Source organism: Artemia sp. Qi Xiang Cuo, chromosome 16, assembly GCF_049724085.1.
Source record: "Artemia sp. Qi Xiang Cuo chromosome 16, ASM4972408v1, whole genome shotgun sequence".
Classification (NCBI taxonomy): domain Eukaryota; kingdom Metazoa; phylum Arthropoda; class Branchiopoda; order Anostraca; family Artemiidae; genus Artemia; species Artemia sp. Qi Xiang Cuo.
Genome location: NC_142809.1, coordinates 20,874,259 through 20,899,914, shown reverse-complemented (window position 1 = coordinate 20,899,914; position 25,656 = coordinate 20,874,259). Strand labels below are relative to the sequence as shown.

Below are 25,656 nucleotides of genomic sequence, written 5' to 3'. Positions count from 1 at the left end.
TTCGAAAAGTAATTCCTAATATTTTCCAGAGACTTCGTCTATGTCATTTATTATTTAAAATCTTGTCCCGCAATTCCCCTCCCACAAAAAAAAACACACGTGCGTGCCTGGTAACATACCAAGTTGAGAGACACCATAGAAGAGGTTTATTTTTAAGGTGATGTGAAACCTTAAAAATCATTTTGCGACTTTCAGCACCAGCTGACCGTCTCAAAGACAAAAGGTCCATTGGCGAATTCTCCAAGAGGACTTTTACTTCCCTTTTGTCGGTGAGTTTGTCAATCAAAGCGGATGGTACCACAGGGAACTCCCAAAGCGGCCAGATTACTCAAATGCCAATTTCTTTCAGCTGACTCTTATCATTTTCCAAGCAGGTATGTTAGAACTTTTTTAGAGACTGCCCTTTCTTGAAAAAGAAAATTTTGTTCCGTTTAAATGAAAAAACAAAAGTAGCAATTTCTGATAATTCACTAAAACTGAAAATCTATCCCTGGCACAGAACGGGGGGAGTAAGTGTTTTTGTAAGATTACAAGGAAATATGTGTTGGCTTTTAGTTTTCTGTCGTTTATTCGGATCTCTTATCTAAGCTCTACAAGTTAGGGCAAGATCACCCAATCAATACTAAATAGTTTGACCATACAAATTAAAAGTTTAAAATGGACGACACAGGGTGATTCTCTAAGGTGCCGCATCACCTTAAAGTTTTCTATTATTTAGCGTTTTTCCTAAACCATTCTTTAATCGAAATATGAAAATTATAAACCTTTAGTACCTTGGGTTCATACTTGATCATAATTCTCGTCCAAACTGAGTTTTTTACTCCTTTCATAAATGTCCCCATCTATTATAAATGAACCCCTTCTAAATCATACGAAATTTTTAGCGTTTAATTAGGTCCAGGTTGCCCACGAATGTAAAGGTGTTTACGGCTTTTCCAATAATTTGCCATTTACATATATAATTTGCCCTTTTTAGATAATCCCCTCCTCTAGGTCTGGCTGGCTACCAGGAAATAAACGCATGGCTTTGTGCCTGGTTACACTAAATTTATAGGCTAATAGACAAATCTCGTTTACTCACTTGTGATTAGTATTACTGCAGCGTCTTACATCATTAAGATCTTAAAATCATGTAATAAGTAGGAAAAATGATATTTATTAGCATTTAAAATTCCACATCCTGTACCTGATAACTGTATCTTCGAGCAAATACCGCTATGATGAAACAATTTACTGAGCTTAATTGATTGAAGTTTTGATTTTTTTTTTCTATACATATATGTTCGTATTCAAGTAAAAAAGAAGCTATAAAGGTACCGTATTTAATAAAAACAAGTCACAAAAAAGACATTTGCTTTTTCCCCCATAGTAAAATACAATAGTAGCCTCTGGGCCCAGCCCCTCTAATCTCAAGATGTTTCCATACCGATATACAGCATACTTCATAGGGGGCCTTTAATATGCTGGCTCAACAGTTGATTTCAGTGGCGTAAATATGGAAGGGGTTGTGTCTTTTCCTAGATTCTTTGTCCCTCTGGTTTCAAAAATTACCTTTTTGGGTGGTATTTTCATTGAAAATACCTTTTTTTGATATTCTTATAAAAAAATGACAAATTTCCCACCTCATCTTAGATATTGAAACATACATTTTGCATCCCTCCTAAATTTTCATGAGTTGATAATGATTGCATTCAAAGTTTAAAAGATGGAAATGAAAAAGCTTGTCTAGCCTAATTATAGGATGTATGTTTCTGCAAGACAACATAAAAATAGAGATTTTTCATTTGGACAGATTTTGAGTATAAGTGAGTAAATTGGGAGGAAGAGAATTTAAGGCAAATAGGGGGATTTTGGAGGGGGAAAAGTATCTCATAGAAAAAGGATATGCGGGTTTGCACCATTTCAAAAAAGCACAACAAACAACTACACCGTACCCACCAGTCGTCAATTCTGCCGTGCCTAGCAAAAAGATGAGTGTCAATAAACCACGTTCCCTGGCTCAGGAATAACATGAAATGCCATAAACACGCATTAGTCTGTTATTCGTTGGTTAAAAGAGACCTTTTTCCTTAAATACCAAACTCCCCCCATGAGTCAGAATACTACCCTGAATAACTGACATTTATTGTACGTAAAATAAAACCACTTCAATAGACATATCTTTTAACCAGGTTAATCAGAATATTACAAAACTATGTTCAAACCAATAAAGCATCAAGACTTTTGAATTGGTTTCAAACACCGGAAGCACCTTATTTAGTATAAAGTTCAAATCACAGGCCTAGTAACTGAATAAAGGCTTTTGTACAATAAATTTAGGAATGCGACCCAAGAAGTAAATTTTGAAAAATTCAAGCCTCTATCATGACAGGCATACCCATGGATAGTCAGGTCTATACCAGTCGGCTTTCTGTATATACTGCCCACTGTGCACCGCAATTAGAGGCCTATTTTATCACTGAATATCTAATTCAAACAGAAATAGACATGAGAGTGAACAAGAGATCGTAAGTCTTCGTTTTTAGGGTAGACACAAAATATGTTGTCAAATGCAGTTTACAGCACTGCGAGAATTGTCTTGGGTAGGATACTAATGGATTAATATGTTATAAAATACCCTAAAAACTAAATTATTCTATATTAGGGCTCCCTAAACTGCGCTCCAAGGATCCGACGGTTTTGACTAATCTGAGAACCATCAAATATTTCCAATTCACCCAAGGCCGTATCCAGGATTTTCGTTCTGGGGGAGGGGAGAGTATTTTTTTCAGGGGGGGGGGGGCAAAAAGAATTTAAAAAGCATCAAAAATTTGTTTATATGAACTTTATACGTTTTTACGAGTCGGACAAACATGATGGACAATAGATGATTGGTATAAGTTATTATGATAAAACAAGAGTAACAGATATCCTCTATCACCTTAGAATGGATTTCGACTCTTGCGGCCAAGGGCGTATCTAGAGATTTCGTTCGGGAGGAGGACTAAAAAAACTACAGAAAGCCTAAAAAATGGGTTTATATGCAATTTTGTTACATTTTTAAGTCAGAAAAATTTGGGGGGAAGGGGGAGGGGGCAAACCTTATACCCCCTGGATACAGCCTTGCTTGTGGTCAATTTTGAAACATCAGGATAGGACTGTGATGTTGTAATCCCGAAATCTCTACAGCACTTTGCACGGACAACATATTTTGCACCTCCTTCAGTTATTAAATCGATAAACTTTGTTTTTGAATCTGATTGTCCTCCAAAGGCAAATCCCTGACGGAGAGTATAAGTGAGTCGTTATTAACGACTCGTTAATAAATTGACAGTGTGTTTTCAAATTATCGTATACCAGGAAAATAGTAAGAAATTTCCTCAGTAAGAATGGATGCATGTTATTTCATTGGGCCAGAAATATCGTTATTGATCTTGAGCTCATTCTCATCAATATAAGCTCTTTCGAAAAATAGATTTTAAGAAAAAAAAAGGGTTTATATACTATTTATCGACAATACAAGATATCCCAAGAAATTTTAATTACTGTAAATACAAAAAAAAAATAATACAAAAATAAAATCTGAATAAATAGAATAACGATTGCTCTTATGGTTTTTATGGTGCCGCTGTTGTTGTTTTTTTTTTTTTCGGTTCTGCATTTTGTTTTTGTTTTTATCGCATGAAAAAAGTTAAAACTAGCTACAGTACTTGTGAGCATAATAATTATTTGTCAATACCAATTTTATGAAAGATACTGACATAGTGAATTGGAAACATATGCCAAAAACTAGGGCTATAAGGCCATTTTCTATATGAACAGGAATCAAAGCTTGTACTTTTAGTTGTTTAATTGGCAAATGTATCCTACCACCAAATACAGATAGTATATTCCCACAAAAGATTTGAGCCGCAATACTGTTCAGTAGAATAAACCACAATATATAGGGCAATTACCAACCGGATGCCAACAATTAATATAGACCCAATTTTGATATATTTTCTTCAGAAGACTTTAAGGGTAAAATAAGATTGCAAAAGGAAGAAAAACTAGCGTAAAATAAAGAAGTAACGTAAAAATGGAAGCACCAAATCATTTTGGGTTGGGATATTATTTTTTTTTTTGGGGGGGGGGGGGTAACAAGAAACGTAAAAGATGCAGTGAATGTTTGTTTATATGGATTTTTCTTACGTTTTTACGAGTCGAGCAAAAATTTCAGGGGGGACGCAAACCCTAATCATCCCCCCGGATGCGGCCTTGGTGTGCATTCCGGAAAGTCCCATTTTTTTTCGAAACTCCACCTCGGAATTTGCTAACAAAACTTCACTTGTTTCATGTCCTGGTATTGTCTGTTAATTCTTACTGTCCCTAATCAGAGTCTCACAAAAAAGGCCACGCAAACAAATGTCTGAGCTCGACCTTTTTAAAAACACAAATAAGCATGATGTAGAAAAAAATGAAGAAAAAAAAACTAATCCCCATGATTCCAAGTCTCTTTACACTCAGTATCGAGGAGCTATCCACTCTCTACATCCCGATGTGCATCTTGGGGCGCTATTTGTTTCGAAACGCGTGGATTATTTCTGCACAACTATTGGCGCCACGTATGGCACTTCACGGTATATGATGCGCATGACACTCGGCACACTTCCGCCACGCTTGGCCGCCGCCACCCAGTAAAAACGAGTTTTAAAAATTGGAACCCTCAATCAGGTTAGATTAAAATTTACTTCTGTCTTTCCTTTGTCTGGAAAGGTGAAGTCATTCGTCATTGTCCATGAGTGATCGTCGATATTTAATCGATCGTAATAGAGAAGTTGCTGACCTTAAAAAAACTCGCCGTCTCGTGAAGATGTCACCATTCAAATTTTAACATCGAATTTATTCTTGGGATCAAGATTCGTATTCTTTGATTAGTACGAAAAGCGAACTAGTTTCCACGTGGCTAAGCACTTTTCTAGAAATATACATATATGGGGGGGGGGGGGGGTTGGCCCCGGCTTCTTCAACCATCAGAAATCTTGGTGGTTAAATGGCTAAAAATTATATGGAAATGAGACTTTACGAGGCGTAATCTAGGATCATATTTCTCATACTTAGACTACTTTTTTTTTATCTTCCTATTTTTTAGTTAAAAATCAACCTAGTCCTGTGCAAACACGATTATCAGTAGACAATCAAAAATGTGATAAAAAAACACATTCACCGACTAGTCTGATTGGACAAAGCGGTGACTCGTATTGTAAACTTATCATATAGGCCTATGTGAAACCTATACACATTAATAATAACTAATTATCATGTTTCAGTTTTTCATTCGAAAATTACACCTATAGTGTGTATAAATCTATTGTGCGATGCACAATAGAGCACAACTGACAGAGCACAACTGAGGCCCGCAGAGTTATGATGTGTTTCCAATATGGCCCTCACATTCATTTGGGGTTAGCCACCATAGAACTAGATCCTAAATTATACCCTAGGAAAGACGCATTAATTATGTCCTAGGAAGGACTTCCGAAATAGGCTGACTACCTCCACTCCTTTCCCCTTCAAGGGCACTGATCTTTGATTAGCTTGAACTACCTTGTGATATAGAAGTGAAACTCTCGGTAATAAACCTTCAGTACAAATGAGGCTTACGGATATTGGTTTTAGAAATGAAACGAAATCATGGATGACAGCTAAAAGTTTCAATACGACAGTGAACGTTGAAAGAAAAAAAGTTTTATACAAACAATAAAAGGAGTCCGAATATCTCATTTCACATCCGGAAGCCTTTATCAATAGAAAAAAAGTATAAGAAAAGCAACTAGATTAACATGTACACAAAAAGATGAGAAAAAAATACTGAAAATACAGAAGAAAATGAAAAGAAATGAGCTTGTATCTGAAAAATATAGTTGTTGTTTTTAGTCAGGTCCAATTGTTTAGGTTCCAGTTTGGTACTTATTTGTTAACCAGTACACACTCGAGAATTTGGATCTACAGGTACGGGATTGAAACAACTGAGACGCTTGGGAGATAAATTTGATCTGTATATTTGCATATTAGGGGGGGGGATTAAGTATAACGGTGCTGCATGCAAAATGTAACCTAACCAAAATACCAACTAAATATTTGTTAAAATATAGCTACAGTGTAGTTTTCCACCGAGCCGAAACTAATTGTCTCCGTATAAACGATAATAAACTGGTTACTGTCTGATTTTATGGATCCAAATTCTCGAGTGTGTACTGGCTAACAGATAAGCACTTATATTTTCAATAACCTATCAATTAATGAAATAATTACCTCCTTTGTAACTTGATTAAGATGGTCTGGCGTAGGCTAAAGGATAAGTTAACGGTTATTGCCCTTTAGGTCAAATGATCCTACTCAAGTTAAAAAGAGAGTAATTATTTCAATTGTTGATAGAGTTTTAAAACTAAAATCGCCAAATAATATTGAGAATGAGCTCATTTTCATCAGCCATATTTTGACGGTATTATAACTATATTTCGGAGATCCCGAAAAGACGATTTCTCTAATTTTTGAATCAAGGAAGAAAACGAATTAAAACCCGAATCAAGGCCGTACCCAGGATTTTTTTTCGGCAGGGTTTTCACTCTAAAAAATTGTCAGGGGGGGAGTTTACAAAAAAACCTAAAAAACGTATAAAAAATTTGTTTATATCCATTTTTGTTACGTTTTTATGAGTCAGACAAACGTTTTGCGGGGGAGGGGTTTCAAAACCTCCTAACCCACCCTCCAGATACGGCCTTGCCCCGAATTATAGTATAAGATGAAATAGATAAAAAAAATTCAATTACACATCATTACCATTTGTTTCTTGTCTATCACAAAAACTAAAGAAAGCATTTCAAAACACAACATAAAAACTGATTCTAAATAATTCCGGCTAACTGCATGATTTTTTTACTAAATCTTGGAAAGGACAAAATATCAGTGATATAGCTAGAGTGGCAAGGGGGGCTGTCCCCTGGTGCCACCTTGGAGGGAGCGAAAAACTGAGGGTTTTATTCCGCCAATACTATGTCTTACTTATATTTTAGTAGTGATGGGGGATGGTGGTAAATATTTCGCTGTTCATATCATTGACTTTCGAATAAAGTGAACAAAGCCTACCACTCGATGCCTTTTTTTATGCTCTTTCCAAATAAAATAATCACTTTTGCCGCAAACTAATTTTACCTTCACTCCTATATATACTAATTCAGGATATATATTTGCAATTAAGGGGGCGGGGTAAAGTTATTTCTGATGCAAATGAGAGGTAAGTTTAAGCTTTACTCCCCCCTTCCAATGTGCAAATATATAGCCTGAATTGGTATATAGGTAAATATTTACCAAATCATATTATTGAGTTAGGAATAAAGTGAATACACCATTCGATGCCTTTTTATGCTGATTACGAATATAATAATCATTTCTATCGGAAATGCATTTCAGCGCCCCACCCTAACCTAGCCCCACCCCGATATGTGCAAATATATAGCCTGAATTGACATAGAGGGGGAGGGGGGGATTAAAATACCGATAGAAATGCTTATTATATTCGTAATCAGCATAAAAAAAAGGCATCGAATGGTATATTCACTTTAGTTGTAGGCCTAACTCAATAGGCCTAATATGATTTGGTAAATATTTACCGGTATATATAAGGGAGGGGGTAATATTCATTTGCGGCAAAAGTGATTATTGTATTTGGAAAGAGCATGAAAAAAAGGCATCGAGTGGTATGTTTACTTTATTCGTAAGTCATTAGCCTAATATAATCTGCGAAGAGAATATTTCGCTGTTATCATTTTTCGCCTAGCCTACATCACTGATATTATGGGTAAAGTTCTACGAAATCATATTATTGAGTTAGGAGTAAAGTGAATACACCATTTGGTGCCTTTTTTTATGCTGATTACGAATATAATAAGCATTTCTATGCTTATGCGGAAATGAATTTCAGCCCCCCCCCCTATATATGCCAATTCAAGGTTAGGTTAGGTTGGGTTAGGTTAGGTATAGCCTATATAGGGGGGGGGGGCTGAAATTCAGGTCAATATATACAAAATCATATTATTGATTTAAGACTAAAGTGAATTTACCATTTGATACCTTTTTTATGCTGATTACGAATATAATAATTATTTCTATCGGAAATGAATTTCAGCCCCCCCCCCCTATATATGCCCATTCAGGGTCAGGTTAGGTTGGGTTAGGTTAGGTATAGCCTATATACGGGGGGAGGGCTGAAATTCATTTCCGATTGAAATGCTTATTATATTCATAATCAGCATAAAAAAGGCATTGAATGGTGTATTCACTTTATTTGAAACTCAATAATATGATTTGGTATATATTGACCAAATTTATTTCCAATAGAAATGCTTATTATAGCCTATTCGTAATCAGCATAAAAAAAGGCATCGAATGGTGTAGCCTATTCACTTTAGTCCTAGCTCAATAATACGGTTTGGTAGATTTTTACGATATTATGTCCTTTCCAATATTTAGTAAAGATTCGTACAGTTAGCTAGAATTATTTAGAATCAGTTTTTAGTTTTTACCCCACCCCTATATAGGATAGGGGGTGGAAAGACCATCTTTCCAGATAGGGTACCCATTTTACCCAGATAGCCTATACCAATTCAGGGTATATATTTGCAAATTAGGGGGGTGGGTGTAAAATTCATTTCTGACAAAAATGATTATTATATTTGGAAAGAGCATAAAAAAAGCCATCGAGTGGTAGCCTATGTTTACTTTATTCGTAAGTCAATAATATGAACTGCGACTAATTTACCCGCATTTCGTCTCGATTAGCAAAATTATGCTGTGGAAAGTCAGTTAGCCTAATCTTCATTCATCTAAGAATTGGTTCACTTGACACGAAATTGGCAGAACACCCAAATTTAATCAAAATATCTTTATTTACCTTTCCCAGAAATTTTCCCTTCAGATAAGTAGTCCTTGTTGACCTATCCACTATATACTGCGGCAACTCTCCCTCACTTTTACTTAAAGTTGCAACTGTATTATTTGTACTTGAGCCAGAGCTCACTGCCTGCGTGGCATCGTGTTTATCAATCCTTATTAAACCTGCAACACCTGAATCCATTGACAAATTAGCCAAGGGATCTTTCATTTTCATCCACGAAGAATCTTTCCTCCGTTTCAAAGACCCCATCGTTTAAACTGAAGTACCAGTGTCTCACTGAAGAGCTACGAGGTTCTCCGCTGGTCCGTCCATTCTTGCCGCTAAGCGGAGCAGATTATCAAATAGGAGGTGCCAAAAAAACGAAAAAAAGTAAGGTAAATAATCTTTTGACGATGAAATATGGTTCAAATGGTACGGATCTTAAATGATTTTGTATGCAAACAGAAAAAGATTAAAAAGGTAAACAAACAATTCCTTAATAGTATTTGCACCTAGACTCATACAAAGACATGTAATAGACCCAGCGATTAGTAAAAAGTTTCTAGGTGCAGTTAATAAAAAAAAAATAGCCTATATCTGGCAGCAAGAGCATATCCAGGATTTTTGTTCAGGGGGGGGGGGCTACAAGAAACATAGATAGATGTTTGTTTCTTTATATTAATTTTGTTAAGTTTTTACGAATCGGACACAAATGTCAGGAGGAGAGGGTTCAAACCCGGTACCCCTCCCTGGGTACGGCCTTGTCCTAGAGGGAGGGGTAGTTGATCAAACTAGCAATAAAAAGAAGCAATTACTTGAAGATTGTGGAAGAATCGTTATGGTCACGCAGTTGTTTGTTTTGGGTTGCGCCCGGAATTCCATACAATGCCGTGTACTCCCCCACCGGTGCGCCTTCATCTTAAACAAATTTTATGGTTTGTACAATAGTTTTCTATATCTTCATGTATCTTGTTTGTATTTTTTAAATTTAAGCCTGCTCAATCCTTGAAAAACTACCCCCCCATAAAATAATTTATGCGTATATACTCGTCTCCCCATATAGGTGCTTGGCGTATTTCCCCTCGGAAAGCTCCCCCAAATAAATCCCCTCAACCTGAGTAAAAGGCTATTACAAACTTTTTAATTGGTAGCGACTTGGTTTTCCATGGGGCAAAAATGGTATTTTGGTACCACAAAACAGCAGAAAGTACCACTTCTTTCGGCATAATCTTTTTGGTCACTTTAAAAGGCTCTAAAACTTGAATTTCCGTTCGATAGAGCCTTCTTCCGATCTTCTAGCCTAAAACCATCAGTTCGATACGATCATCCCTTGAAAAAGAAATAAAAGAAATAAGTAAATGACACGCATCCGTGATCTTTCTTCTGCGAGAAAATACAAAATTTCATATTTTGTAGATAGAAGCTTGAACTCTCCACAGTAGGATTTCTATTTTACATATACTTTAAAACATACGCAGGATATTCCTGAATCCCTTCTTTTCTTCATTCTTCGTATTTTTTTTTATTTTCCTTTGGCTGCTCAATTTTATATGCTGGGGGAACTTTTCGGGGGGAACTATCCGGGAGATTTACCGGCATGAATCTCAACCGGGGAATTTAGTGCAGATAGATTCTTGGGGGGATTTCCTGGCCGGTATTCTGCGGGGGAGCACGTCGGATCCTCCCCCTCCCCTTTGTATGCATGCTTCAATTCGAAATACCCAGGTAAATGCCAAAGAATACTGATACAAATTGGACTTGCTGATACAGTAAGTGTCATTCTAGATAGTTCCAATGTTGCTTAAACCTAGACCGTTTATCATCAATACGCCCCCAAAGTAAAGAGGGACGTGTCTCCCAAGTATTGCTTTTTGTGTTCATTTTTAAAAATTAAATCAACAATTAATTAAAAAATTGAATCAAAAATTGAAAGTCTGGTATCCAAGTTAAGGGCAAAAATGACTGGAAGGCAATTTTCCCCCTTCCTATAACATACACACCCAAAGTTAGCCCAGGAGTCCCCCATGGTATCGGATCACAATCTGAGGTAGCTATTTGACCCAGAATGATGCTTAAGTTTGTTTACAAAACGCTCTTGCGCAGCATGGTCGCCACAGTTAGGGGACTGACTGGCTGTGCCGCTAGTCTTCTCCAATTAGCCCTGTCCATGCCTAGAGACGGGGCCACATTTGGGTTGATATGGTGGATGAAAAGGTGTTGATTTTTTAAATCAGCTCAACTGGTGCGATAAAACGGTTAAATGTCCGAAAAATATACCTTCGAGAGTGATATAGCCCAAACACTCTTGAAGGTAAATACTTCAAACTGTTCAAATAGTAACTTCTTCACAGATACATTAATCAGATGCCCATAGTAAAGGCCATGCGGCTCCAATGTTTTATTATTTATTTATTATTATTTTTTATTCCCAGGGGCACTTCATATGGGAGGGGTCATCACATTAATTTCGGAGGGGCTTATTCGATTGTAAATCGGGAGTTCTAGTGCCCTTTTTAAGAGTTAAAAATGATCTGAGAGCAACTAGTCCTCCCCCTCACGCCCTCTTTTCCCCAAATGCATCAGATAGAAATTTTGAGAAAGAAATTTTGTTAAAAATAGTTCAAAGGTCAGATAAAAAAAACTCTGATGACGACACAACTCCCCCAGGGCCCGGGGGCAGGCGTTGTAAGTTATGCCCTGGGGGCAACTACGGTTCTTATAGAAGGGATGTCCGTATAAGCTTCCGAGAGGGCTCTTTTGATTGGAAATTAAAATTTATAGTTCGTTTTTCGAAAGTCAAAAGAGATCGGAGGGCGACTAACCCTCCAAAATTTTTAGATAGCCATTTTGTTAAAAAAAATAGTTCAAGGATCATATAACAAAAACTCCGGTGTCGACACAGCCAACTAGGGCCCGGAAGCAGGCGTTGTAAGTTATGCCCTGGGGCATATAAGGTTCCTATAGAAGGGGTGCTCGTATAAACTTACCAGAGTGCTCATTTAATTGGGAATTGAAAGTTCTAGTTCACTTTTTAAGAGTAAAAAGTGATCGGAGGGCAACTACCCCTCCCCCCACATGCCCTCTTTTCCCCGAATGCATCAGAAAATTTTGAGATAGGCATTTTGTTAAAAATATTTCAAAGGTCAGATAACAAAACTCCGATGACGACACTTTTCCCCAAATGCATCAGATAAAAATTTTGAGATAGACATTTTGTCAAAAATAGTTCAAAGATCATATAAGAAAAACGCCAGGATCAACACAGCCTCCCAGGACCCTGGGGCAAGCATTGTCAGTTATGCCCTGGGGGCAAATATGGTTCTTATAGAAGGGGTGCTCGTATAAACTTCAGAGAGGGCTCTTTCGATTGGAAATTAAAAGTTCTTATTCACTTTTTCAGAGTCAAAAGAGATTGGAGGTCAACTAGCCCTCCAAAATTTTGAGATAGCCATTTTGTTAAAAAATAGTTCAAGGACCATATAACAAAAACTCCGGTGTCGACACAGCCAACTAGGAACCGGAAGCAGGCGTTGTAAGTTATGCCCTGGGGCATATAAGGTTCTTATAGAAGGGGTGCTCGCATAAACTTAACAGTAGAATGCTAATAATGAATTTGCTTAGACATATAGGAATTACCATGCTATTTGCTTAGACATATAGGAAATACCATGTTATTCTAACAGACATTTAGGAAATATCATGTTATTCTACGACGCCCCCGTACCAAACAGGTTTTTCTGGTAGAACCTTATACTTCTAAGGCGCCCCCGTACCAAACAGGTTTTTCTGGTAGAACCTTATACTTCTAAGGGGCCCCCGTACCAAACAGGTTTTTCTGGTAGTCCTATTCTACAGGGGCATTACACCTTTGCCAAGAGATTTACGCAATTTAAGGTCAAGTTTTTCTGACATAGATTTCTAGTTCATGATATACAAGTTTTTTTTATGTTAAATCCGTGGTCATTCATCTGTAAGTTTATTAGTAGGTTTTTTTTTTTTTAAACTTGGCTAATAGGTTTTTAAACCTATTACTACGAACGCTATATGCATTATATTTTTGGAACTAGGAGCGAGATTGTGTGATGCTATCAGACTGGTTTCGTTTCATGGGTTCATTAATAGAAGGACTAATGTTTTTGAAAAGGGTAATTACTTCTTTAGTTTACGAGATTTGCGAATTTTTTGCGAAAAGATATTTGCGTAAAGGTATTGCGATGGTTAAGAACGGGTAATTAAAGAATGAGGAATGGGATGCTATAATTAGAATGATTTTAAGTTGAAAAATTGTGACGTAAAAATAACTCAGTTATTTGCTTGCGTGTATAGGAATTCCCATGTTATTTGCTTGCTTGTATTTTGTGTTAAAATAAGTAGTTTTTGAATCTTTTAAAAGAGCTTTAATCGGTTTGAGAGACTCAGTTTCCTAATTCAGTGTGGTTTTACTTTACTTGGTGTTCATTAAAAAAGAAATTTTTTTGTTATATCAGTAGTTTTTGTATCTTTTAAAAGAGCTGTAAGGGGTTTGAGAGACTCAGTTGCCTGATTCCATGTGGTTTTCTTTACTTGGTGGTCATTTGTTGTATCTTTTAAAAGAGCTTTACAGGGTTTGAGAGACTCAGTTGCCTAATTCTGTGTGATTTTTCTTCACTTGGTGGTCATTAAAAACGAAATTTTTGTGTTAAATAAGCAGTTGTTGTATCTTTTAAAAGAGCTTTACGGGGTTTGAGAGACTCAGTTGCCGGATTCCTTGTGGTTTTTCTTTACTTGGTGGTCATTAAAAACGAAACTTGGTGGTCATTTGTTGTATCTTTTAAAAGAGCTTTACAGGGTTTGAGAGACTCAGTTGCCTAATTCCGTGTGATTTTTCTTTACTTGAGGGTCATTAAAAACGAAATTTTTGTGTTAAATAATTAGTTTTGTATCTTTTAAAAGAGCTTTATTGGGTTTGAGAGACTCAGTTGCCGGATTCCGTGTGGTTTTTCTTTACTTTGTGTTCATTAAAAACGAAACTTGGTGGTCATTTGTTGTATCTTTTAAAAGAGCTTTACAGGGTTTGAGAGACCCAGTTGCCTAATTCCGTGTGATTTTTCTTTACTTGATGGTCATTAAAAACGAAATTTTTGTGTTAAATAAGTAGTTTTTGTATCTTTTTAAAAGAGCTTTACGGGGATTAAGAGACTCAGTTGCCGGATTCCATGTGGTTTTTCTTTACTTGGTGGTCATTAAAAACGAAATTTTTGTGCTAAATAAGTAGTTTTTGTATCTTTTAAGAGAGCTTTACGGGGATTGAGAGACTCAGTTGCCTGATTCCGAGTGGTTTTTCTTTACTTGGTGGTCATTAAAAACGAAATTTTTGTGTTAAATAAGTAGTTTTTGTATATTTTAAAAGATCTTTAATGGGTTTGAGAGAATCAGTTGACTGATTACATGTTGTTTTTATTTAATTTGTGGTCATTAAAAAAGTAATTTGTGTGTTATATAATTGGTTTTTTTATATTTTAAAATAGCTTTAAGGGGATTGAGAGACTCAGTTGCCGGATTCCATGTTGTTTTTATGTATTGGTTGTTAATTAAAAACTAACTTTTGTTTTTAAATAATTATTTTTTGTATCTTTTAAAATAGCTTTCCTGGGATTGAGCCACTCAGTTGCCGGATTCCTTGTGGTTTTTATTTACTTGGTGGTCATTAAAAACGAAATTTTTGTGTTAAATAAGTAGTTTTTGTATCTTTTAAAAGAGCTTTACAGGGTTTGAGAGACTCAGTTGCCTAATTCCGTGTGGTTTTTCTTTACTTGGTGGTTATTTGTTGTATCTTTTACAAGAGCTTTACAGGGTTTGAGAGACTCAGTTGCCTAATTCCGTGTGATTTTTAATTACTTTATGGTAAATAAAATAGATATTTGTTTGATATATTAGAATTTTTTTTATATTTTAAAATAGATTTAATGGGATTGATAGACTCAGTTGACTGATTCCGTGTGGTGTTTCTTTACTTGGTGGTCATTAAAAACGAAATTTTTGTGTTAAATAAGTAGTTTTTTATCTTTTAAAAGAGCTTTACGGGGATTGAGAGACTCAGTTGCCGGATTCCATGTGGTTGTTCTTTACTTGGTGGTCATTAAAAAAGAAATTTTTGTGTTTAATAATTATTTTTTGTATATTTTAAAATAGCTTTTAGGGGATTGAGAGACTCAGTTGCCTGATTCAGTGTGGTTTTTCTTTACTTGGTGGTCATTAAAAACGAAACTTTGTGTTAAATAAGTAGTTTTTGTATCTTTTAAAAGAGCTTTCCGGGGATTGAGAGACTCAGTTGCCGTATTCCATGTGGTTTTTCTTTACTTGGTAGTCATTAAAAATGAAATTTTTGTGTTAAATAAGTAGTTTTTGTATCTTTTAAAAGAGCTTTACGGGGATTGAGAGACTCAGTTGCCTGATTCCTTGTGTTTTTTCTTTTCTTGGTGGTCATTTGTTGTATCTTTTAAAAGAGCTTTACAGAGTTTGAGAGACTCATTTGCCTAATTCCGTGTGGTTTTCCTTTACTTGGTGGTCATTAAAAACGAAATTTTTGTGTTAAATAATTAGTTTTTGTATCTTTTAAAAGAGCTTTAAGGGGGTTGAGAGACTCAGTTGCCTGATTCCGTGTGGTTTTTCTTTACTTGGTGGTCCTTTGTTGTATCTTTTAAAAGAGCTTTACAGAGTTTGAGAGACTCAGTTGCCTAATTCCGTGTGGTTTTCCTTTACTTGGTGGTCATTAAAAACGAAATTTTTGTGTTAAATCAGTAGTTTTTGTATCTTTTAAAAGAGCTTTACGGGGTTTGAGAGACTCAGTTGCCTGATTCCGTGTGATTTTTCTTTACTTGTTGGTAATAAAAAAAGAACTTTTTGTGTTAACTAATTATTATTTGTATATATAAAAAGAGCTTTAAGGGGATTGAGAGACTCAGTTGCCGTATTCAGTGTGGTTTTTATTTACTTGGTGGTAATTAAAGAAGAAATTTTTGTGTTAAATCAGTAGTTTTTTTATCTTTTAAAAGAGCTTTAAGGGGTTTTAGAGACTCAGTTTCCTTATTCCGTGTGGTTTTTTCTTTTATTGGTGGTCATTTGTTGTATCTTTTAAAAGAGCTTTACAGAGTTTGAGAGACTCAGTTGCCTAATTCCGTGTGGTTTTCCTTTACTTGGTGGTCATTAAAAACGAAATTTTTTTGTTAAATCAGTAGTTTTTGTATCTTTTAAAAGAGCTTTAAGGGGTTTGAGAGACTCAGTTGCCTGATTCCGCGTGGTTTTTCTTTACTTGGCGGTCATTTGTTGTATCTTTTAAAAGAGCTTTACAGGGTTTGAGAGACTCAGTTGCCTAATTCCTTGTGATTTTTCTTTACTTGATGGTCATTAAAAAAGAAATTTTTGTGTTAAATAAGTAGTTTTTGTATCTTTTAAAAGAGCTTTAAGGGGTTTGAGAGACTCAGTTGCCTGATTCCTTGTGTTTTTTCTTTACTTGTTGGTCATTAAAAACCAAATTTTTTTGTTAAATAAGTAGTTTTTGTATCTTTTAAAAGAACTTTACGGGGATTGAGAGACTCAGTTGCCGGATTCCATGTGGTTTTTCTTTACTTGGTGGTCATTAAAAACGAAATTTTTGTGTTAAATAAGTAGTTTTTGTATCTTTTAAAAGAGCTTTACGGGGATTGAGAGACTTAGTTTTACCTTGTCACAGTTACATTTTCTTGATTTTTCAAAGTTCATTTTGAATTTCTTTCGTTGAAATGCAAGAGTTGGAATATTTCAGTAGTTTTTGTTTGTGGTTTACCTTGTCACAGTTACATTTCCTTTGATATTTTAAAGTTCATTTTGAGTTTCTTTTGCTGAAATGCAAGAGTTGGAATATTTCAGTAGTGATTGGTTGTGGTTTACATTATCGTAGTTACATTATCCTGATTTTTCAAAGTTAATATTGAATTTCTTTCGTTGAAATGCAAGAGTTGGAATATTTCAGTAGTGTTTGGTTGTGGTTTACCTTGTCACAGTTACATTTTCTTGATTTTTCAAAGTTCATTTTGAATTTCTTTCGCTGAAATGCAAGAGTTGGAATATTTCAGTAGTGTTTGGTTGTGGTTTACCTTGTCACAGTTACATTTTCTTGATTTTTCAAAGTTCATTTTGAATTTCTTTCGTTGAAATGCAAGAGTTGGAATATTTCAGTAGTGTTTGGTTGTGGTTTACCTTGTCACAGTTACATTTTCTTGATTTTTCAAAGTTCATTTTGAATTTCTTTCGCTGAAATGCAAGAGTTGGAATATTTCAGTAGTGTTTGGTTGTGGTTTACCTTGTCACAGTTACATTTTCTTGATTTTTCAAAGTTCATTTTGAATTTCTTTCGTTGAAATGCAAGAGTTGGAATATTTCAGTAGTGTTTGGTTGTGGTTTACCTTGTCACAGTTACATTTTCTTGATTTTTCAAAGTTCATTTTGAATTTCTTTCGCTGAAATGCAAGAGTTGGAATATTTCAGTAGTGTTTGGTTGTGGTTTACCTTGTCACAGTTACATTTTCTTGATTTTTCAAAGTTCATTTTGAATTTCTTTCGTTGAAATGCAAGAGTTGGAATATTTCAGTAGTGTTTGGTTGTGGTTTACCTTGTCACAGTTACATTTTCTTGATTTTTCAAAGTTCATTTTGAATTTCTTTCGCTGAAATGCAAGAGTTGGAATATTTCAGTAGTGTTTGGTTGTGGTTTACCTTGTCACAGTTACATTTTCTTGATTTTTCAAAAGTTCATTTTGAATTTCTTTCGTTGAAATGCAAGAGTTGGAATATTTCAGTAGTGTTTGGTTGTGGTTTACTTTGTCACAGTTACATTTTCTTTATTTTTCAAAGTTCATTTTGAGGTTGTGGTTTACCTTGTCACAGTTAAATTTTCTTGATTTTTAAAAGTTCATTTTGAATTTCTTTCGATGAAATGCAATAGTTGGAATATTTCAGTGTCAAAGTTAAATTTTTCTCATTTTTAAATCTACATTTTTTAGATCGTACGTTTAAATGAATGATTGGGAATATTTCATTTTAGTTTTGAGTTGTTTTAAATTATAAAGGTTAAATCATCTTGTTTTTTCAAAGTTCATTTTTATTTTCTTTTTTTGTAATGAAAGATTTGTAATATTTCAGTAGTGTATGGTTATGGTTTACCTTGTCACAGTTACATTTTCTTGATTTTTCAAAGTTCATTTTGAATTTCTTTCGTTGAAATGCAAGAGTTGGAATATTTCAGTAGTGTTTGGTTGTGGTTTACCTTGTCAAAGTTACATTTTCTTGATTTTTCAAAGTTCATTTTGAATTTCTTTAATTGAAATGCAAGAGTTGGAATATTTCAGTAGTGTTACGTTGTGGTTTACCTTGTCACAGTTACATTTTCTTGATTTTTCAAAGTTCATTTTGAATTTCTTTCGTTGAAATGCAAGAGTTGGAATATTTCAGTAGTGTTTGGTTGTGGTTTACCTTGTCACAGTTACATTTTCTTGATTTTTCCAAGTTCATTTTGAATTTTTTTCGTTGAAATGCAAGAGTTGGAATATTTCAGTAGTGTTTGGTTGTGGTTTACCTTGTCACAGTTACTTTTTCTTTATTTTTCAAATATAAATTTGAATGTATTTAGAAGAATATCACTATTTTGTAACTATAATATTATTATTGTTGTTTTTTAAATAGTCAAATTTAAATTTTAATGATTTTTAAAACATCATTTTGAATTTCTTTCGTTTAAATGCAAGATTTGGAATATTTCAGTAGTGTTTTGTTATGGTTTACCTTGTCACTGTTTTATTTTCTTGATTTTTCAAAGTTCATTTTGAATTTATATCATTGATATGCAAGAGTTGGAATATTTCAGTAGTTTTGTTATGGTTTACCTTGTCACAGTTACATTTTCTTGATTTTTTCAAAATTCATTTCGAATTTCATTAATTGAAATGCAAGAGTTGTAATTTTTCAGTAGTGTTTGGTTGTGGTTTACCTTCTCACAGTTACATTTTATTGATTTTTCAAAGTTCATTTTGAATTTCTGTCGTTGAAATGCAAGAGTTGGAATATTTCAGTAGTGTTTGCTTGTGGTTTACCTTGTCACTGTTACATTTTCTTGATTTTTCAAAGTTCATTTTGAATCATTCAAGAAACGTGATTAAACACGTTTTTAAACTACATGCTATTTTCATGCCTTTCCTTGGCACCTGTCCAAACGAGCGGGGATTCCCCGCTGGTTCCTACACATTGCAAAAAAGTGAGCAATACGAAAACTCCACGTTTTTAACCAGACTGGTTTTTTAGACAGCACACCCACAGAGATGACACAAACACATAAAGACGAGACACGCACAGACTAGGTTCACTTAGAGTGGCGCGCCACTCTTAAGTGAACCTAGATCAACCCAACTTTTTGGATATCTCTCTCACTATGACTCTGTTTGTTTGTCGTGTCTGTGCGTGTCTCGTCTCTATGTGTGTGTGTCATCTCTGTGGGTGTGTTGTCTAAAAAACCAGTCTGGTTGAAAACGTGGATTTTTCGTACAGCTCACTTTTTTACAATGTGTAGGAACCAGCGGGGAATCCCCGCTCGTTTTGAAAGGTGCCAAGGAAAGGCATGCAAATAGTATGTAGTTTAAAAACGTGTTTAATCACGTTTCTTGAATGATTCAAAATGAACTTTGAAAAATCAAGAAAATGTAACTGTGACAAGGTAAACCATAAGCAAACACTACTGAAATATTCCAACTCTTACATTTCAACGAAAGAAATTCAAAATGAACTTTGAAAAATCATGAAAATGTAACTGTGACAAGCTAAACCACGACAAAACACTACTGAAATATTCCAACTCTTGAATTTCAACGAAAGAAATTGAAAATGAACTTTGAAAAAACTATAAAATTTAACTGTGACAAGGTAAACCATAACCAAACCCTACTGAAATATTCCAACTCTTGCATTTCAACGAAAGAAATTCAAAATGAACTTTGAAAAATCAAGAAAATGTAACTGTGACAAGGTAAACCACAACCAAACACTACTGAAATATTCCAACTCTTGCATTTCAACGAAAGAAATTCAAAATGAACTTTGAAAAATCAAGAAAATGTAACTGTGACAAGGTAAACCACAACCAAACACTACTGAAATATTCCAACTCTTGCATTTCAACGAAATAAATTAAAAATTAACATTTAATAAAAAATTAAATTTAACTGTTACTTTGTAATCAACAGCCAACAAATACTTAACTATTCCAACTGATGCATTACAGAGATAAAAAATCTATATTAACTTTGTACAATCAAGTTCTTGATAGAGTGTTTTTGTTGACAAAACCCAGAAGCAGCTGAAATATTCCAACTCTTGCATTTCAACGAAAGAAATTCAAAATGAACTTTGAAAAATCAAGAAAATGTAACTGTGACAAGGTAAACCATAACCAAACACTACTGAAATATTCCAACTCTTGCATTTCAACGAAAGAAATTCAAAATGAACTTTGAAAAATCAAGAAAATGTAACTGTGACAAGGTAAACCACAACCAAACACTACTGACATATTCCAACTCTTGCATTTCAACGAAAGAAATTCAAAATGAACTTTGAAAAATCAAGAAAATGTAACTGTGACACTGAAATATTCCAACTCTTGCATTTCAACGAAAGAAATTCAAAATGAACTTTGAAAAATCAAGAAAATGTAACTGTGACAAGGTAAACCACAACTTCAAAATGAACTTTGAAAAATCAAGAAAATGTAACTGTGACAAGGTAAACCACAACCAAACACTACTGAAATATTCGAACTCTTGCATTTCAACGAAAGAAATTCAAAATGAACTTTTGAAAAATCAAGAAAATGTAACTGTGACAAGGTAAACCACAACCAAACACTACTGAAATATTCCAACTCTTGCATTTCAGCGAAAAAAATTCAAAATGAACTTTGAAAAATCAAGAAAATTTAACTGTGACAAGGTAAACCACAACCAAACACTACTGAAATATTCCAACTCTTGCATTTCATCGAAAGAAATTCAAAATGAACTTTGAAAATTCTAGAAAATGCAACTGTGAAAATGAAAACCACAACCAAACACTACTAAAATATTCCAACTCTTGAATTTCAGCGAAAGAAATTCAAAATGAACTTTGAAAAATCAAGAAAATGTAACTGTGACAAGGTAAACCACAACCAAACACTTCTGAAATATTCCAACTCTTGCATTTCAACGAAAGAAATTCAAAATGAACTATTAAAAATAAAGAGAATTTAACATTTAATATTTAAACAACAACAAAAAACTGATGAACTATTCCAACTCTTTCATTTCAGATATAGAAATTCAAAATGAACTTTGAGAAATCAATAAAAATTAGCTTTGACACTTTAAACAAGAGCAATAAACTACTGAAATATTCCAACTCTTGCATTTAAACGAATTAAATTCAAAATGAAATTTTAAAAATCAATAAAATGTAACTGTGACAAGGTAAAACCCAACAAAACACTACTGAAATATTCCAACTTTTGCATTTCAGCGAAAGAAATTCAAAATGAACTTTGAAAAATCAATAAAATGAAACTGTTACAATGTAAACAACAACAAACCAATACTTACATATTCCAACTCTTGCATTTCATCGAAATAAATTCACAATGAACTTTGAAATATCAATAACATATAACTTTGACAAGTTAAACCACAACCAATCTCTACTGAAATATTCCAACTCTTGCATTTCAGCGAAAGAAATTCAAAATGAACTTTGAAAAATCAAGAAAATGTAACTGTGACAAGGTAAACCACAACCAAACACTACTGAAATATTCCAACTCTTGCATTTCAACGAAAGAAATTCAAAATGAACTTTGAAAAATCAAGAAAATGTAACTGTGACAAGGTAAACCACAACCAAACACTACTGAAATATTCCAACTCTTGCATTTCAACGAAAGAAATTCAAAATGAACTTTTAAAAAACAAGAAAATGTAACTGTGACAAGGAAAACCAAAAAAAAAAACAAATAAAATATTCCAACTCTTGCATTACAACGAATAAAATACAAAATTATCATAAAAAAATAAATAAACATTATCTGTGACACGGTAAGCCCCAATAAAACGCTACTGAAATATTCCAACTCGTGCATTTCAGAGAAAGAAATACAAAATGGACTTTAAACAGTCAAAAGAATGTAACTTTCACACGGTAAACCACAACCAAACACTACTGAAGTATTCCAACTCTTGCATTTCGACGAAAGAAAATAAAAGTGAACTTTGAAAAGTCAAGAAAATGTAACTGTGACAAGGTAAACCACAACCAAACACTACTGAAATATTCCAACTCTTGGATTTCAACGATAGAAATTCAAAATGAACTTTGAAAAATCAAGAAAATGTAACTGTGACAAGGTAAACCACAACCAAACACTACTGAAATATTCCAACTCTTGCATTTCAGCGAAAGAAATTCAAAATGAACTTTGAAAAATCAAGAAAATGTAACTGTGACAAGGTAAACCACAACCAAACACTACTGAAATATTCCAACTCTTGCATTTCAGCGAAAGAAATTCAAAATGAACTTTGAAAAATCAAGAAAATGTAACTGTGACAAGGTAAACCACAACCAAACACTACTGAAATATTCCAACTCTTGCATTTCAGCGAAAGAAATTCAAAATGAACTTTGAAAAATCAAGAAAATGTAACTGTGACAAGGGAAACCACAACCAAACACTACTGAAATATTCCAACTCTTGCATTTCATAGAAAGAAATTCAAAATGAACTTTGAAAAATGAAGAAAATGTAACTGTGACAAGGTAAAACTGAGTCTCTCAATCCCTGTAAAGCTCTTTTAAAAGATACAAAAACTACTTATTTAACACAAAAATTTCTTTTTTAATTACCACCAATTAAAGAAAATCCACACGGAATCCGGCAACTGAGTCTTTCAATCCCCGTAAAGCTCTTTTAAAAGATACAAAAACTACTTATTTAACACACAAATTTCGTTTTTAAGGACTTCCAATTAAACAAAAATCACACGGAATTCTTAAACTGAGTCTCTCAAACCCCTTAACTATATTTTAAAATATATAAAACTACTTATTTAACACAGAAATTTCGTTTTTAATGACCATCACGTAAAGAACAACCACAAGGACCTAGGCGACTAAGTCTCTCAAACACCGTAAAGCTCTTTTAAAAGATACAACAAATGACCACCAAGTAAAGAAAAACTACACGGAATCAGGCACCTGAGTCTCTCAAACCACTAAAAGCTCTTTTAAAAGATACAAAAACTACTGATTTAACACAAAAATTTCGTTTTTAATGACCACCAAGTAAAGGAAAACCACACGGAATTAGGCAACTGAGTCTCTCAAACTCTGTAAAGCTCTTTTAAAAGATACAACAAATGACCATCAAGTAAATAAAAAAACCACACGGAATCAGGCAACTGAGTCTCTCAAACCCATTAAAGCTCTTTTAAAAGATACAAAAACTACTTATTTAACACAAAAATTTAGTTTATAATGACCAACAAGTAAAGAAAAAGCACATGGAATCCGGCAACTGAGTCTCTCAATCCCCCTAAAGCTCTTTTAAAAGATACAAAAACTACTTATTTAACACAAAAATTTCGTTTTTAATGACCACCAAGTAAAAAAAAACCACACAGAATTAGGCAACTGAGTCTCTCAAACCCAGTAAAGCTCTTTTAAAAGATACAAAAAATACTCATGTAACACAAAAATTTCGTTTTTAATGACCACCAAGTAAAGGAAAACCACACGGAATTAGGCAACTGAGTCTCTCAAACGCGGTAAAGCTCTTTTAAAAGATACAACAAATGACCACCAAGTAAAGCAAAACCACACGGAATCAGGCAACTGAGTCTCTCAAACCCCTTAAAGCTCTTTTAAAAGATACAAAAACTACTGATTTAACACAAAAATTTCGTTTTTAATGACCACCAAGTAACGGCAAACCACACGGAATTAGGCAACTGAGTCTCTCAAACTCTGTAAAGCTCTTTTAAAAGATACAACAAATGACCACCAAGTAAATAAAAACCACATGGAATCCAGCAACTGAGTCTCTCAATCCCCGTAAAGCTCTTTTAAAAGATACAAAAACTACTTATTTAACACAAAAATTTCATTTTTAATGACCACCAAGTAAAGAAAAACCACATGGAATCGGGCAACTGAGTCTCTCAATCCCCGTAAAGCTCTTTTAAAAGATACAAAAACTACTTATTTAACACAAAAATTTTGTTTTTAATGACCACCAAGTAAAGAAAAATCACACGGAATCAGGCAACTGAGCCTCTCAAACCCCTTAAAGCTCTTTTAAAAGATACAAAAACTACTTATTTAACAAAAAAATTTCTTTTTTAATTACCAAAAATTAAAGAAAAAACTCTCTTACTCATTAAACTTATTATCTAAATCCAATTAATTAAATTATAAATTATAAATATACTAAACGAAACTTAAATAAAAACCACACGGAATCAGGCAACAGAGTCTCTCAAACCACTTAATGCTCTTTTAAAATATACAAAAACTACTTATTGAACACATAAATTTCGTTTTTAATGACCACCAAGTAAAGGAAAACCACACGGAATCAGGCAACTGATTCTCTCAAACCCAGTAAAGCTCTTTTAAAATATAAAAAAAATAATTATTTAAAAAAAAAAATTAAAATTTAATTAACACAATTAGAAGGAAAACCACTTGTAATACTGCAACTGAGTCTCTAAAACAACTTAAAGCTATTTTAAAATATACAAAACTACGTATTTAACACAAAAATTTCGTTTTTAATGACCATCAAGTAAAGAAAAACCACATGGAATCCGGCAACTGAGTCTCTCAATCCCCGTAAAGCTCTTTTAAAAGATACAAAAACTACTTATTTAACACAAAAATTTCGTTTTTAATGACCACCAAGTAAACAAAAACCACACGGAATCAGGCAACTGATTCTCACAAACCCCTTACAGCTCTTTTAAAATATACAAACACGACCCATTTAACACAAAAATTTCGTTTTTAATGACCATCAAGTAAAGAAAAATCACACGGAATTAGGCAACTGAGTCTCTCAATCCCCGTAAATCTCTTTTAAAAACATACAAAAACAAATTATTTAACACAAAAATTTCTTTTTTAATGAGCATCAAGTAAAGAAAAATCACACGGAATTAGGCAACTGGGTCTCTCAAACCCTGTAAAGCTCTTTTAAAAGATACAACAAATGACCACCAAGTTTTGTTTTTAATGGCCACCAAGTAAAGAAAAACCACACGGAATCCGGCAACTGAGTCTCTCAAACACCTTAAAGCTCTTTTAAAAGATACAAAAACTACTTATTTAACACAAAAATTTCGTTTTTAATGACCACCAAGTAAAGAAAAATCACACTGAATTAGGCAACTGAGTCTCTCAATCCCTGTAAAGCTCTTTTAAAAGAAAAAACAACTGACCACCAATTTTCGTTTTTAATGACCACCAAGTAAAGAAAAACCACACGGAATCCGGCAACTGAGTCTCTCAATCCCCGTAAAGCTCTTTTAAAAGATACAAAAACTACTGATTTAACACAAAAATTTCGTTTTTAATGACCATCAAGTAAAGAAAAACCACACGGAATTAGGTAACTGAGTCTCTCAAACCCTGTAAAGCTCTTTTAAAAGATACAACAAATGACCACCAAGTTTCGTT

The 25,656-nt window shown here is 34.0% G+C and overlaps 1 protein-coding gene across 1 annotated transcript in view; it reads right to left on the bottom strand.

The window, feature by feature from the left end:
• The window catches only part of LOC148942669 (serine/threonine-protein kinase PLK1-like), a 140,410-nt gene extending 131,244 nt beyond the window's left edge, over window positions 1-9,166 (bottom strand). The window contains exon 1 of the mRNA XM_089102641.1: window positions 8,912-9,166. Within this exon, the coding sequence (XP_088958767.1) occupies window positions 8,912-9,163 (252 nt within the window). The 5' untranslated portion in view covers window positions 9,164-9,166. The remainder of the gene's footprint in view (window positions 1-8,911) is intronic.
• Window positions 9,167-25,656: the final 16,490 nt, after the last annotated feature.